Raw genomic sequence first — 14,934 nt, 5'->3', positions numbered from 1 at the left:
CTAAATATACAATAAATCTTTGTTCCCAAATCCTTCAGACTTGGCAGTTGGCACTTATAAATCATCGAGAGAAGAACACTGGCTTGGACAATCATTCCTGTCTATTTTTTCCATATCCCATGTAATCTTTGATGTTGATGCAATCTACTAACACACAACCTTCACCCATGCAACTATCCCTTTCCACCACAGTTTTTTTTGACACGCTTACATGTCGCATATAACACAAATTTGCTTCATCGTATCATTTAGTTATTTTTCTTACAGTGTCTTAGATTGTTATGAATAATTTGCAGCCGCATTAAACCCAAATGCCACAATGATTGGCCATCCCAATATGTTTATGCTGTAACCAAACCGTTAATTCTCTTATTATCCGAAATCTTGAAACCTTCATAGGGACTTGGAGCTCACCAGATTGAAAGAGCCGCCACAGAGACTTGAGGATTCTTGTGGTAACCCGCAAACAGAACTGCTCTGCTTCACCGGACACTTTACCGGCGACAGAATCCTGACCAGTTGCTTTCCATTGCCAATTGTGTTCTTCTGCTCTGTTTTCTTCTTTGCTCATGTTACTTGCTTCATACAACAAAGACTACCCTCTTTTCCGCTGTTGGACTTTTTAATATTGATAAGGTTTTAGTATGTAATGTTTGGGATAATCACATTTTTTTTTTATTGAAGTAGTTTGCAAGCTTGATTCCTATCCATAAGATCTTATCAGTTTGCAACTGGAAATAGAAGAGACATAGAAAGACTTTATAGGAAAGAGAAGAGGTACTACAGAGATTTAGCTTTAAAGAGTGTAGCAGAACACAATAGGTTGTTCCATCATCATAACAAGAAGAAGAAGAAGAAGAAGAAATAAGTAATCACATTCTGGAATAACCAAAGCCATTCTCATACTGAGCCATGAACTCGTCGTTGAACTTCTTGAAACTATCCATGATCTCCGGCATCTCTTCTTCCGCAGGCAAGATCGTTGTCCTCAGATGGAACACACTGTCACCAAAAAAAAACCGTGTTAGAACATCAAAAGAGCAAGAACCGAATTCTTTAGTTGTTGTTGTTTTACCCTTCTTTCTGTCCAAATCCAGAGCCAGGCACTGTGGAGATTCCTGTTGCTTCTAAGAGCTTGAGACAGTAGAAAACGTCTGGCACTTTTCCTGCTTGCTTCGCAGCTTGGAGAGCTCCCGGTGGTAACCGTATTTGAGGAAACGAATACATTGCACCTAACATATATACACCCACACAAGAATCAAACAACACCACCAACAAGTAATGTCATGCTTCATTTATTATTTTCTTACCTTCTGTGAAGTTGCAGACAACGTTCTTGCAGCTGTTGAATCCATCAGTCATGATCTTTGCTCTTCTTCTCAAAGATTCAAGAATCCCCTTGCTAGAAAAATGTACATAATGATTCAATCCAGGGATAATGATGATCACAAGTGCTTAATTGGATTTATGTATAATACCTTTCACGGGCGAACTGGTCATATGAGATGTCTCCAGGCTTTGGAGGACTAACCATCAAACCCATCTGCACCATTCATATCAACTCTCAGAACATATCAATCTCTACAAAACCAATCCACATAACGTTTGAGGCTTTTTTAACTTACAAAGATCTGTGCAGACACATTAGGGCTGAGAGCGATAGATGCAACCTTGTATATCTCTTCAACAACCTGCAAACCCAAGAAACCATATCATGCTCATGTTATATTCCGACACATAACAAAAGTAACTTGAGAGTCAAAGACAAACCCTGGGAGGGATGTTGGTCATTTCAAAGTATCCACCTCTCTGTCCACACTCGCCCCAATAACCTTTAGAGACAGTGTGAAAAGACACAAGCTGGACTCCCTTGCTGAACGGCGAACCCATATCCATCAAAACCTTTTTTTCCCCCAAAGAATGTTACAAATGTTAGATACAAATCATGCACAAGTTTCAGTTTACATGAAAACAAAGAGGTAGAAGCTGACCTTCTTGGAGCTGATAAAGGGACGCTCATCTTGGTATATGTTTTGCTGATAAACCTCATCTCCCAGAAGAACCAGTTTCTCGTTGTAACAGAACTTCAATATCTCTTTTAAGTTAGCTTCGCTTAGACACTGACCAGTTGGGTTCCCAGGGTTAATGATCACCATTGCCCTTACCTGTGTATATACCAATTTCAAGAAGAGTTTGTAAACATATGCTTCTAGGCTAACTGCAAGAGAACGAAAGAGTGCTTACCGAGATCCCTTGAGAACGAGCCTGAGCAACGGACTGTCTAAGGTTGTTGACATCAAGCCCCCAGTTCTCAGACTCATCGAGATAGTAAGGAACAAGAGAACCACCCAAGAGTGATATGGTTGCTGAGTAGAGTGGATACTGTGGAACCGGCACTAGAATCTGCAAAACGGTAAATAGATGAAGTCCCAGGAGTAAAATCATAGCAGATACTTAAGACCTCTTGAGACAGAGCATTACCCCATCTCCCTCACCGCGTATAACACAGTTCAAGATTTGCATCACACCTTTGCTAGCTCCATCAGTGAGGAATATGAGTTCTGGGTCACTGTGTGGAAAACAAACGGTTACAACAAACATATCTCAACTACAACAAACGGTTGCTAGCTCTAAGCAATCATCACCTTGGATAGCCATCACGTCTTTGAATGAACTCAGCAACCTCTTTCCTGACTCCAGGAAGGCCTCTTGAGTCACTGTAAGCACCTGATGAACACACACACAGAGACAAAAGTAAATAACTTTCTGACAACTGGCTAAGTAATGAGTAGTTTGGTGAACATAATAATAATAATAATACCTAAACCGCCAGAAGTCAAGGAGAGATAATGCTTAGCTCTTGCAATAGCATCAGCTGGGAAAAGCATACCAACATTGGGGTCATCTAGTAGAAACGGAGCTTGACAGAGCGCAACCACCTGCAAGTGATTAGCTGTTAGTGTTACATTTAATAGATTGAAGTCCTCAGAATTATATTATATATACCTGGCGAGGAAAAGTGAGAGGCTTCTGTCCTAAAGCATGAGGGTTCCCAACGTTTGTGAAAATGATCTGTTTATATGTAATACTCAAACCCAAATTAGTCAGAGTCCTAAAAGAGAAGTAAAGATCACATGACTCTGTCTAAACTCTAAAGGCAGAAGAAAGTAGTGAAATTACCTTTTTGCCTTCCTTCTGAAGCTCAGAAGCACGGAGATAGAGCTCACCTCTTACAGCATACTGACACTTCTTCACGTTTTCATTCAGAAGATCGTACTCTAAAGCCATTTCTCCAACTCACACACTTTCAAAGCAACCTCTCTCTCTCCAACCTTATCCAAACAAAACAAAAAGAGAGGTTCTTTTTGTGAGAATCCTTCAGCAATTCGAACCAGAACTGATTCGTAATAGTACAGAGAAAGGCGAGGCCTTTTCAAATGGGTATTGAAAAAGAAGAAGAAAATGATCGAAAGGAAACCACATACCTTCAAAGACTCGATCTTGTGAGAGCCAAAGCAAGGAGAGTGGGTGAGAGCACTATTGTATTAAAGAAACTCGATAAAAAGTGTGCGACTTTTAAAACCAACAAAAAAGCTTAATAAAAAATAATTGTGTAGCAGATTACAAATGTGTGTCTGACATAGTTTTGGATCACTCCCCCCTCAATCCAATCTTGTTAACGAAGGAAGCAGGAGAGCCACTGAAATGGACGGCCACGATTTATCAGATTAAAAAGTCGTTAAATTGACATGAGTCGTTATATTGGTAGAGAAATAAAAATGTGGCGGAGATCACAGATGTAGAGATTGTAAGTTTTGTCATGTATATTCTTCTTCTTCAGACAAGTTCTACTTTCGGTTTCACTACCAATAGGGTAGAGCCACGTCTCCTTCATTTTTGTGTGTTATCCAGTCTCTTGACTCCTCAATACACTAAAAGGCTTAGAGCACCAATAACCCTTCACGGGTTCTTAGGCGAAATTTTTTTTTTTTAATTTTTTTTTAAACTTTTTTTTCTAAAAAAAAAATCACGTGTCAGTGGGACCCGCAAACAGTGCCAAAACTAAGTAAGAGGCACCTCTTGCAGAAGAGCATTAAGAGGTGGTTTTTATCAAAACTGTGGGACCCACCTCTTAAGAACCAAGCTAAGAGGTGGGGTTAATGCTGCTCTTAAGCTTGGTTTGTCCTCGAGAGGTATTTAATTCAAGGTCTTGAGTTGGTAATATGGTACAACTTATTACCAACTACTATCAGTATGATCTCTCCTTCCATTCTATAATGTTTTGTGTCACCAATCATATCTATAATCAAACTAGAATTTATAAGTGCGCAGATAACCTGAGAGTATGTGTGTGAGTTAGCTGTCTCATCATAACCTGAGAGTATGTGAGTGAGAGCTGTCTCATCTTTTTGTCCAGGCAGGTTCTGAAATTTTTGGGGTCGTAGACCATTTAGTAAAGGTTTTGACAGTTTGGAAGTCTACAATTTATTTTTTACAAATTTGGGAGTCTATTTGCATATAAATTTTTTATAAAATTTTAAGAGCATTAGGCAAATGTTTCATAACTCATACAACAACAACTATTAATTTATAAGTACCATTGTCATGACTGGACACAACTTCTCAGACTGAATACAAACAGAATTGGCAGAGCACATGCTTGCTTTAATGTTCCATGCTTAGTGCAAATCAAGCAACCTGCTGCAGGATGCAAAAGGAAACAACAAACCAACTTACGAACGCAAGGTTATGATTAAAACAGGCTGATACACCGAAGAGGAGTTGGCCTAGTGAATAAAATTCTTAAATTATTTAGTATGTGTCTAAAAGATTATGGGTTCAAACTATTGAGGTATTTCCTATCCAAAAAAGTTAATTTAAAATGGTTTAGACCTCGTTCTAGAAAAATGTACGAACCGAGAACTTCATAGTCATTGCAGTAAGGTATAGTAATCTGCAGGAGGCATGGAAAGGTTCTGTTGTAGCAAGCACATTTGTCTATGAAACATGATGATGGAACAGCTATTTTATATAATAAGCCATTAACATCAAACGTGAGCTTTAAGTTTTCTGTTGTAACTTATGTAACAAACAAAGCTATTATACACATTTTGTTCATCACACTTTTGCCCCTCTCCCTATTCTTCTTTGTCTCCTCCTAGCTTCCTCTGAGCTTTGTTCGGCATTGTCTGAGGGCTCTGCCTGAACACATGTTTCCTGCACCTCTCAAATATATCATCGTATATCAAATCAAACTCCACACCTGCTCTCTCTCGGTTCAAAATAAACATTATATGATCCGCCTCCACAATCTTGTAGTACCTGAAAATACACATTCAAGAAAACTCTTTAATAATCATTAAATCTTCAAGAGACTATTATCATCAAACAGAACTAACCAAATCCCTGGCTGTAGCGGGAGACAATCTGAGTCACTACGAACAACGAGATTAGAATGCTCAACAGGAATCCGTGGATGAGTCATAGATACAGTGTTCAACGCTCCATCATTGTCCTGCCAATCTTCATCTATGTAGCCCTTATAAGGCAGAGGGATGCCACGAGGGTAACGCCACTGACTCATCTGCAAGACCCTAATGGAAAGCAAAGGATGTATACCCATCACTCTCCCAAGAGGTGGTTTTCTTGTACGCTTAGTCGCGTAGCTGAAGTAGAACGTGTTTGGGAAAGTCTTGAGATTAGCATTGAGTTTCATTGTTTCTTGGATGGAGAGGTCAGGCAAGATCCAGTCTCCTGATGATGATGCAAATGGGCCTGCGTTTCCGAGAAGGCAGTCCACGAGGCCGCGTAGGCCTGTCTTCTTCCAGGACATGTTGAAATGGTCGAACCCGAAGTTGTAATAGGATTTGAGCCAGGAGATGTCTAGCCAGTCGTAGATGATGGATCCGAATCTACAAATCTGGAGTAGACATATGGGTTTGAGGGACTTGCCATCCTCTGGCCTGAAATTTGTTATATACATTTTGAGTTATAACACTCCAAGGACTCTTAGCTAAGAGATGACAAGAAGGTAGAGAGTGGCCTGGGCGTTTTTACCCTAATCCGAAGACCAGAAATAAACCAAAATCCGGTCCGAACCGTTATAAAAATGTGTTGGAATGGGACTTAAGAGCTATGCACTTTCTGGTTATACTGAAATCCAAATTAGGATATGAAAGTATCAAAATAGTTAAATATATTTAAAAAAATATATATATTTTAAATTAATTTAGATATCTTAGAGTATTTTAAAGATTTTTGTAGATCTGAATAATTAAATATTTTGAGTATCTTTGGTCAATTTCTTTAGTCTTTTTTTGTAGATATTTTCGAGAGATTTCATACATTGGTTATAACCCGATCTAAATCGAATCCGGAAGAAACCGAATCCGATCCAAAAATTACTAAAACGTGAATGAGACTTATGGGCATAATACTGAAAATCCAAAAGTCCGCATCAACCGAACTGAAACCGAACGACCATGCTTAGAAGAGAGCAAACTCACTGAATTCCATCGAGGTAGGTTCTAGTACTCCCGTTTAATGCTCCTGACAGGGATGTCAAACTCAAAACCCAGTTCTCATTTGTGTTCTCATAACCATCAAACATCTGAAAACAACAAAAACACAGGCAAATCAATTTCAAACAACACAACCAAATAGTCTTTATTGTGTTAAATCTACCTTGTCAGCGAGCATTTGCTGCAACACACGAACAACTTGAGCACCAGCAGAGTGGCCAACAAAGTGAATAGGATGATCTTCATCCCATTCTTGATACTCCCCTGAAGTACAGATTCATCAGCACAAAGAGTGAAAACTAAAAGCTACTCAGAAAAAGAAAAAAGAAAAACAAAGACTAAAACCTTTGTCATAAAAACGACCAAACTGAGAATGCCCACAAGCTTTGCTATGATCTTCACCGTAATCAACTCGTCCACCTTTCAAGTAATAAAATAACTCTCTCGCCCTATTAAAAAAACGTCTCAGTAACACTTCACTCTTAGACTATATATCATAGCAAATGGAACTTTCTTATGTCACCTATCGTGTACACTCGTTAAAGAACCCAAATCAGGTACTAACACTCTCTCATCCTTCTTCTCAGCTCCAGCAAAGTATGATAAACCACCTAACCTCTGCAAAATTACATAACCCCAATTAACACACCATTGCATGACAAAGGGAAGAAGGTAATTAAATGTTAAACACTTACTCCTTTGCCAAAACCGAAAATGCCATGGACTAAAACAATGGGAGTCAAGTCATTGACTTGTGTTGTTGTATTCCCTTGTTTAACTTCAACAATGGGCTTGGGCTTGAAGATTGACTCAAGAAACGTCTGAGTGAGATCTCCGGCGATGGCTGAGCTGAAGAGGTAAAGCCCGAATAGAACATGAACGACGGAGCTTACTGAAAGCTCTGCTAGTTGAAGAGCTGACGTAAGCAACAATGGAATCATCTTTCTTTAAAGGTTCGGTCTTTAGCCTCTTTTGACAATACCCACTTTATAAAAATCTGATTTTTTTTTCTTGTTCTTCGGATATTCCTAGAAAGTTTTTCTTCTGTGAAAAGGAAAAGGGAATGTGTCAAGAGAAGTGGCTACATGTTGACAGTGAAACAAGATGACAAAAAAAGCCGAATGAATGTATGTATGAAGTAAGAGAAGTTTTCTACTTCTTCTTCTCGTTTGCTTTCTAGAAGTGTGTGGAGAAACGAGCTCTCTGTGTGTTTATTTTTCTCTGACTAATGTCCAATGAAAGACTCACACTTCATTCTCTTCTCTGGGAGAGACGCGTCTGAGAGTCAAGAATAACGGAATGTGTTTCGCGCTCTTTCTCTGTGGATGCCACGTGTGTATTCTGGTAATAGAGTGGGTCCCGGTGATATTTTTTTTTTTTAACACTGAATATTTCAATATGATGGAGTCCAAAAGGACAAAAGTAAGGGAGAACCCCTGAGTTACATGACATAGAGCTTAAAGGAAAGCAAATAAAACTAAGAAAGAAAAGGAAACAAAAAACCGAAACGGGGCTGGAGTACCAGTAGGTACTTGAAGGAGTTCAACACAGGTAACTCTAAACAAGGTTATGAATGACTTGAGGTGTAAGCCAGTAACCTTTTACGCAACAACAGGCGTTAAGTGTTTCTCATGTCCTCTTGTAGCATTTTGTGGAGCCAGCGAGGCCCGCCTGAAGCAACATATGATTGTAAGTATGGACCAAAGGTTACGCTCTCCGCTATGGTTGCAGCAGCTCTGTTTATATGTCTCGACACATGGGAGATTGTCCACTTTTCGAAACCGTTGAGGAGTTCCAGTATCTTCAGAATCAGTGGAGAGAGGTCAGGGAAACTGGTAGGGTTCAAAAGAGCTTGCCGTGTTTCTACAGATGAAGCTTCAAAGAGGATATTCTTGTGACGTAAGTCACCCATTGCTTGAACAGCCCATAGCAGTGACCTAAGATCTGATTCCCTTTTAGTTGAGGAACCTATAAGAGCTTGACGACTATGATGTAGAGGTTGCCCTTGATAATCTCTTGCTATCCAACTTGCTCCACTCATTGTACCAGTATCAACCCAAGCCATTCCAACATTGCACTTGACCATGTCGGAAGGGGGTTTTTCCCAAATACCTAGGGAGGCATTGGTAGATTTCTTCTCCATGCTCGTGTTCTGATCCGGCTGTTGGGCTTGGTACCAAATCTCAGCTTCCTCCAAGGCTTTAACAACAGTTGAGTTTGGTGTAACTCTGATGTTCTCAAACACTAAAGCATTTCTCCCTTTCCAGAGATTCCATAGGATCCAAGGGAAAGCTTTTAAGTTATCTCGGTCACTCCTCTGTTGTTTATATCCTGCTACCATGTAATGGAGGTTGAGGAATACAGAGGATTGAGAGAAACCCGCTGGAGGAGGTTGAATTCCTGCCAATCTCCAAGCTTCTACTGCAGTGGGACAAGAGAAAAGGACATGACAGATTGTCTCTGATGCTTGATCACACGAAGGGCATGATGTATTACTGCATAGTCCTCTTGACTGAAGTCTTTCAGCTACAGCCAACGCTCCCGACAGTGCTCTCCACAAGAAGTGTCTGATCTTAGGAGATGTTTTGAGTTTCCAAATGCTTTTCCACAATTGCTTTTCGACGGGGGGAAGGGGGCGATGGGCTGGTGAGTTGGACTCGTGAAGAACATATAGCATTCTGTAGGCACTTTGAGTAGTGTAGGAGCCAGTTTTTGTGAATCCCCATACATCCAAGTCATGGCCATTTTGGAGAGGCTTGATCTTTAGTATTTGCAGGGCATCTTCCTCAGTAAACGTATCAAAGAGCTTTTGTGCGTTCCATACTCTTGAGTTAGGGAACCAAAGATCACTAACATTGAACCGGTGATATATGGACTGAATAATAATATACATTTGTTGCTGTTTTTTCTTGAAATTTCGACAAAAAGAAAATTGTTGAAATTTCAAATATCTTGACATGATACAATCAAAGTTTATTCCATTATTAACTTTGATTTTATCGTAACTTGTTAGCAAAGATATAATTTAATGAATTTGAACTAAAGACTAAACATCCAAAAAGATTGATAAGCCCGCTTGTTAGAGAGGAAAAAAATTGCATGCAAATACTACTACGGGAACGAACGAGAGCTATGCGTAAAATTCACGTTCATGTTAATGTAACAATTCACACTTGATAACATTAATCAATCGGTACATTTCTTTTGAAACACATATTTTTTTAAAAAAAATCTCCGGATCTTTGTCCCGAGCCCTCAATCCCCAAAAAATCTCATCTACGTATGCTGAAAAGTGTAAACACACAATTTACTTCTTTTTTTTGTTTTCTTTATGGGCATTTCGAGTTTTTACCAGGTCCTCCATAATAAAAATAGTTACCCCAAACCCGGTTTACTCCCCCTCTTATGTCATAACAATTAGGATGATCCGCAAGAACTCTAAGATTAGATATCGGTATAAGTGTATTGTCCCAATCTACCACCTCAAGATTCCTAAAGTACGATGCTTTTCCAAAACCTTCACCGGCAAAATGGCCACTTCCCATCTGAGTCGAAGTATGTGAACCATCAGGTTGTGTGTTCACGATCTCCCCACCGAATTGGACCATGTTCCCATGCTCCATCAGGTGTGTGAACAAAGATACGGGCCAATACCCAACTAGTGTACCTGAGCCGAATTGGAGCCACCAGTGTCCGTGTTTTGGGTCCTACACATTGTGTTTTTTGACGAAGTTGCGTTAAATAGGATAGTTCTATGCACGCATGTAAAGGTTGGGTTAATAGGATAGCTACATGGATACTCCCATGTGCATGGTTTTAATCAAAAATAATAGTTTGATATGAGGGAGACATTCTAAATTAACGCCAAGAGAAATTGAGTTTATAAATTGTTAGGGGACAATTCAATTTAAGTACATGACGTGCAATTGTTCTTATGGTGACACTTGAGTGCCCCTGCCAGATGGGATATCGTATTAATATTCTACATAAAGTGATTATATAAAGGATAGTAATCTCAAACTTTAGGATGAAATAAAATAGTTTAGATATGTTGAAGAGGCAAATTACCTTCCATATCAGTAGACTTATATCGAATTGTCCACCTTTATATGACGAAACCGGAGAAATAGCAGCTCCGATCGCAATTCGATTGTTTGTCTGAATGAAACCAGAACACAATAAGTTATAGCATCCTGTTGCCTGGTACGCATCCGACTGCAAAAACATAGAGATGTCCATAACAGTTTAGTATATTGTTGAAAGAAAAAGAAAAAAAAAGGAGGTTTTGATTTACAGTTTTGAAGTTGGATGAAAGTATATGCATACCGTCCAATAGGTGAAGAATCTTGGGTTAGTGTCTCCGTACAGCTCCGGGCTAACCTGTCCGACATAATCAAAATGCTAAGAATTTAGATAGTTTTGTGAAAGTAAATAAGATAAATAAATAATAAAGAAAATTAAATAATTATTGACAAATAGGGGAGATAAATGGCACGTGCCTGCCAACCAGCTTCGATGGTATTAAGATCGTCGGCGAAAGAACCGGCGATGACCCAAATCTGAGATAGACTAAACTCGTATTTGCTGCTTACATGTGGCGTCCACACATTTACATTCGCTTTTGCTCCGTAGTATTTACTTCCCGATACGTATCCCACCGCATGCTACACATATTATAAAAGCTTATACTAATTTGTATTGGAATATACTAGTATAATATTTTTCTTTTCTTTCTCGAACAAAAAACAGTAATCTCTGACAAGTAACATTCTGTTAGTGGCATTGCAAAGATTTGCGAGAAAGGAGATTTTTGGTATTATTATGTACCTATTTCTTTTAAGAGATTAATAAATAAAAAGTAATAAGCTCTGACTTCTTGCTAAAGTTAAGCTAGTAATGAGTACCTCGTGGCCGTTACTACTCGAGTCCCTTCTCACGCGCCTTATTTTGCGACCAAATTTAAGGACAGAACTTGCTCTGAACATGTCTTGCTCCGTTGTTCTTCTGATCGGAATCGTACCTTCTGGACAAAACTCACCGGTTAAACTCCAAAGCTGAAAATCTTCATGGGATTCATTTTCTTGGCTCTGCCCTTTGGGCATCTCTGGTGGATCCTAAACATGTTTGCATATAATTTAGAGGCTTTGAGATTAAAATAATTATGATAAGTACAAGAAATGTGAGCTATAACCATTGGTCTTTGTCCTTGTAACAAGGGATGATCAAAAGCTGGCTGGTGATGAGATGGAACACAATCTATTATATCTCCATCTGAGCTCTGAAATAATCACAAGAACAGTAACTTAGTCAGAAGTTTTCTTAATGGTGAAAACATTACATTCGCTTATGTTCATCATAAAAAAAATATTACATACGCTTATGACATATTTTGAGGAGAAACAAAGTGTATTAGAAGCTTAAAAGATGTATATCAAACACTGACTTTTTCAATGTTAGAAATTAAACAATTAACTACCGAAATGTATCAAAATTAATATGTCAAGATTTGTTAGCAAATTCTTTATTTTTTTGAAAAAAAAATCCTTAAAAATCACGTAATGTCTCTGTAAACGAACACACGTCTCTGAACTTAGTTTACACATAAAAAAGAAAGAAGATAGTTTGGATTTTACCTGAATGGTCTTAATGGCGGGTTTATTGATCTTTTGGAGGTGTTCTCTGATGAGTTTCAGCTTCTGTATCTCATGTTGAGGCCGGAAAGTCACACTTTCGTTTGTGGCGTTATGTAGAGAAGCAGAGGAGGAGAAGGAAGAAGAGAGGAGGCAGAGTAAGATGATGAAAGTGAAGATCAAATAAGAAGACATTGTAATGGCTGAGGAATCTCCTCGTTTTCACTGTAGTGACTTTTTTTTGAAGGGTATGAAAAACGCTATTTGTGTGTGGTGTTTGGTGAAGGCCAAACATTTATTGCAAGCTTATTGTTGTTGTTCGTCTTCTTCATGTCACTGACACATCTTTCCAACAAACCCCATTAAAGACATAATGACTTCTCTCAGGAAAACTCAGAGCCCCCAAAATCCAAGACTTAATGAATCAACTCACTCCCCCAAAATAAATGTGATATGGAGTATACGAAGCTTAAATTAGTTAAGTTTTTGGGGCATGTGGGCTTACACATAAGGTGGTATAAATACTGGCCACTGGGTAGTGATGTTATCATGGAATGATGTTTGTTTACTTTTTATTAGGGTTTGTGAGGAATTTTACATACTAAAGGGTTCAATGTTATTTAAAGAGAGAAAGATTTTGATGTAGCTTTATCGATATGTGAAAGCTGTATTTTAGAGTAAAGCGAGGAAAGATTTGTAAACTTGGATTTGGTTTGAAAGATGAAAATTGATGTTTTTAAGATAGAAACTGAAAACTTTAAATCTTGATGTTCTCAAAGATTTTTGCTTTCTTTATTGTTATTCTGATATTCTCTCTAGCCCAGATATACCTCTTCTACCACATTTTTTGAATACTCAGCAAATAAACATTAATTTATTTCAATCCACCGTGTCAAAAAAGAAACTAACCTCTCCTTTGGTTTCCAATTTGTCAAATAAATTTTGGTACGTATGAGTTGTTGTTTGATTTCTCGTGAATATACCAAAGGTGTACATTGTCCTTTCCTAAATATTTAACAATTTGGCTAATTGTTATATATATATATATATATATAATTTCTCATAAGTCTTAAGCATTTTGCAATAATGATTTCCAAAAGAAGTAGACAAGCATGTTCTTTATATATATATATATATGCATTGAGTACTTAGGTTCCAACATCCAAACTCCAAGAGCACGTTCTTTAAATAATATTGAAACCCGATATTTTCTTTTGAAGATTTATGGTTTGATTTTCTTAAACTTATCCACACTAATTTGCTAATTAACATTTTGAACTTTGATTTAGGCCAAATGCCAGTATATTCAATATATAACAAAAACGTAGCTACATATACATATGAGTTTGGTTCGTATGGTATATACAGACTACTTGAGAAATTGTACCATAGCACGATACATCGTAGACATTTCAAATATCATATTTGGGTTCCGGTTCTCCTCTATGAAAATTGATATCATATCGTTTACTTTATATTGCCACTGAAAAATAAACAAATCAATCAAGTGGTTGGTTATCGTGTTGGTGAAAACCGTAGACAAAATTTTACTTCTTACATTTCTATTCACCTTATAACTACATAGCTTGGTTGAGAAGAATAGTCTATAATAAAGCAAGTAGAAAGAAACTCGAGAGTGTCTTTGTTAGAATGATATTGTCCAGTCTTTTAAAATGAAGGGAATGATTGGGAGCCAAAAGCATGTAAACATGTCATGTTTGCCTTTGGGTCATTAACATTCATTTCCATCATTAAGAAAAACATGATTGGCTGCTTTAGATATGTTAACGCAATGCAACACCTTTACTAATATCACATCCATCCGCACAGAATAAAAATAAAAGCGTTTCATATAAGAGATAGTAATTCAGATGCCAATAATTTAGATTTTGATGCAATGCATCAACTAAAGTAAAATGCTAAACAATAGTTTTATGTGCGTCTCTAGCTATAATAAATTTTAAAGCATGAGCATTAAGTTGGTGCACGTACACTACTTTCCTCTCTTTTTTTTTTTTTTGAAACACACTACTTTCCTCTCTAATTTCTTATTTTCTTAAAATTATCATTTCTTATTTGGTTTTGTTTCAGCCACAAAAAGTTGACCAAACCTCACGAATAACTTCAAAACAATCGAACTCCCTTTGAGGAGAGAGAAGGAAAAATAGGCCAAGATAATTAAAGATGAAAATTAAAGCTAACAAAAGGAGAATGGGAACAGTTTGATGTAAGAGCAATGATAGTGTCTCTAAAGCAGCCTCGAGCTCAACCTTTTTCAATTTTACCTCGACCGATACCAGTTAATTGAGATCATTAACGAGTATGATGTAAACTATTTGAAACAAAGTACGATTCGGCGTTGGAGTTATTATGAGAATATGATATGATGAGTCATTATTTACAAACGCGGCGTGAAGGATAGACGTTTACTGATCGGACCATGCATGATCTTCGCTAAGGGTGCATCATCATGGATTTTCATTGTGAGCTGTCCATTGATTTTTACCATAAAAAATATTATAGATACAATGCTGCATGTTCAAATTTAGAAAAAGGGAATAATATATTAAGACTAGACAATGAACATGTGATAGGCTGATCGCTTTAAGAGCTTTTTTTTAACGTGTTACAAGATGGGGAAATAAATCTGTGTTAGGTAATTTCATATAGATGGAGGTGTCTTCCACATTTCTATAGATCGGCTTTAATCTAGGATACTTCGATTATTATAAAATATACTAAGACAAAGATAGTATATATGAACTCTCAGAAACTGTCACTCA

The 14,934-nt window shown here is 37.7% G+C and overlaps 3 protein-coding genes across 4 annotated transcripts; all 3 read right to left on the bottom strand.

Moving 5' to 3' along the window:
• Positions 1-738: 738 nt before the first annotated feature.
• On the bottom strand, positions 739-3,741 carry LOC103835672 (glutamate--glyoxylate aminotransferase 1). Its single transcript, XM_009111859.2, has 14 exons — positions 3,486-3,741; positions 3,181-3,332; positions 3,007-3,072; positions 2,822-2,939; positions 2,646-2,727; positions 2,482-2,569; positions 2,245-2,403; positions 1,992-2,165; positions 1,771-1,902; positions 1,626-1,691; positions 1,479-1,543; positions 1,311-1,402; positions 1,076-1,232; positions 739-1,002 (listed from the first exon to the last, which is right to left on the bottom strand). The coding sequence occupies exons 2-14, from the start codon at positions 3,286-3,288 to the stop codon at positions 873-875; spliced, it is 1,437 nt and encodes a 478-aa protein (XP_009110107.2). The 5' UTR covers positions 3,289-3,332; positions 3,486-3,741; the 3' UTR covers positions 739-872.
• A 1,167-nt stretch (positions 3,742-4,908) lies between these two features.
• On the bottom strand, positions 4,909-7,520 carry LOC103835669 (lipase). Its single transcript, XM_009111856.3, has 7 exons — positions 7,217-7,520; positions 7,045-7,139; positions 6,867-6,970; positions 6,685-6,785; positions 6,507-6,610; positions 5,400-5,963; positions 4,909-5,322 (listed from the first exon to the last, which is right to left on the bottom strand). The coding sequence occupies exons 1-7, from the start codon at positions 7,460-7,462 to the stop codon at positions 5,139-5,141; spliced, it is 1,398 nt and encodes a 465-aa protein (XP_009110104.1). The 5' UTR covers positions 7,463-7,520; the 3' UTR covers positions 4,909-5,138.
• Positions 7,521-9,650: 2,130 nt separating this feature from the next.
• LOC103835671 lies at positions 9,651-14,810 on the bottom strand. Of its 2 annotated transcripts, none has more exons than XM_009111858.3 (7): positions 12,155-14,799; positions 11,713-11,799; positions 11,426-11,635; positions 11,021-11,185; positions 10,848-10,901; positions 10,590-10,736; positions 9,651-10,228 (listed from the first exon to the last, which is right to left on the bottom strand). In XM_009111858.3, exons 1-7 carry the CDS (start codon positions 12,344-12,346, stop codon positions 9,851-9,853), a joined length of 1,233 nt encoding a protein of 410 aa, XP_009110106.1. In that variant the 5' UTR covers positions 12,347-14,799; the 3' UTR covers positions 9,651-9,850. The 2 variants fall into 2 exon arrangements, with proteins under 2 accessions (XP_009110106.1, XP_033132535.1); XM_033276644.1 differs by lacking the exon at positions 9,651-10,228 and adding an exon at positions 10,244-10,475 and having other exon boundaries at positions 12,155-14,810.
• Between the last annotated feature and the right edge of the window lie 124 nt (positions 14,811-14,934).

This window comes from Brassica rapa, chromosome A08, assembly GCF_000309985.2.
Source record: "Brassica rapa cultivar Chiifu-401-42 chromosome A08, CAAS_Brap_v3.01, whole genome shotgun sequence".
In the NCBI taxonomy this organism is placed as follows: Eukaryota; Viridiplantae; Streptophyta; class Magnoliopsida; order Brassicales; family Brassicaceae; genus Brassica; species Brassica rapa.
Note: the sequence above shows the minus strand (reverse complement) of the source record. Positions and strands in the feature narration are given on the sequence as shown.

Bases quoted from the DNA above. Each gene is read 5' to 3' on its own strand.
- LOC103835669 (XM_009111856.3), bottom strand. From the start codon at position 7,462: ATGATTCCATTGTTGCTTACGTCAGCTCTTCAACTAGCAGAGCTTTCA. The intron at 6,611-6,684 runs GTAGATTTAACA...TGTTGTTTTCAG, and splicing joins AGCAAATGCTCGCTGACAAG to ATGTTTGATGGTTATGAGAA. The intron at 5,964-6,506 runs GTGAGTTTGCTC...AACAAATTTCAG, and splicing joins ACCTACCTCGATGGAATTCA to GCCAGAGGATGGCAAGTCCC.
- LOC103835672 (XM_009111859.2), bottom strand. From the start codon at position 3,288: ATGGCTTTAGAGTACGATCTTCTGAATGAAAACGTGAAGAAGTGTCAG. The intron at 2,570-2,645 runs GTGATGATTGCT...TTTTCCACACAG, and splicing joins AGACGTGATGGCTATCCAAG to TGACCCAGAACTCATATTCC. The intron at 1,403-1,478 runs GTATTATACATA...ACATTTTTCTAG, and splicing joins GACCAGTTCGCCCGTGAAAG to CAAGGGGATTCTTGAATCTT.
- LOC103835671 (XM_009111858.3), bottom strand. From the start codon at position 12,346: ATGTCTTCTTATTTGATCTTCACTTTCATCATCTTACTCTGCCTCCTC. The intron at 11,636-11,712 runs GTTATAGCTCAC...AAACATGTTTAG, and splicing joins TACAAGGACAAAGACCAATG to GATCCACCAGAGATGCCCAA. The intron at 11,186-11,425 runs GTACTCATTACT...TAATATGTGTAG, and splicing joins CGAGTAGTAACGGCCACGAG to CATGCGGTGGGATACGTATC.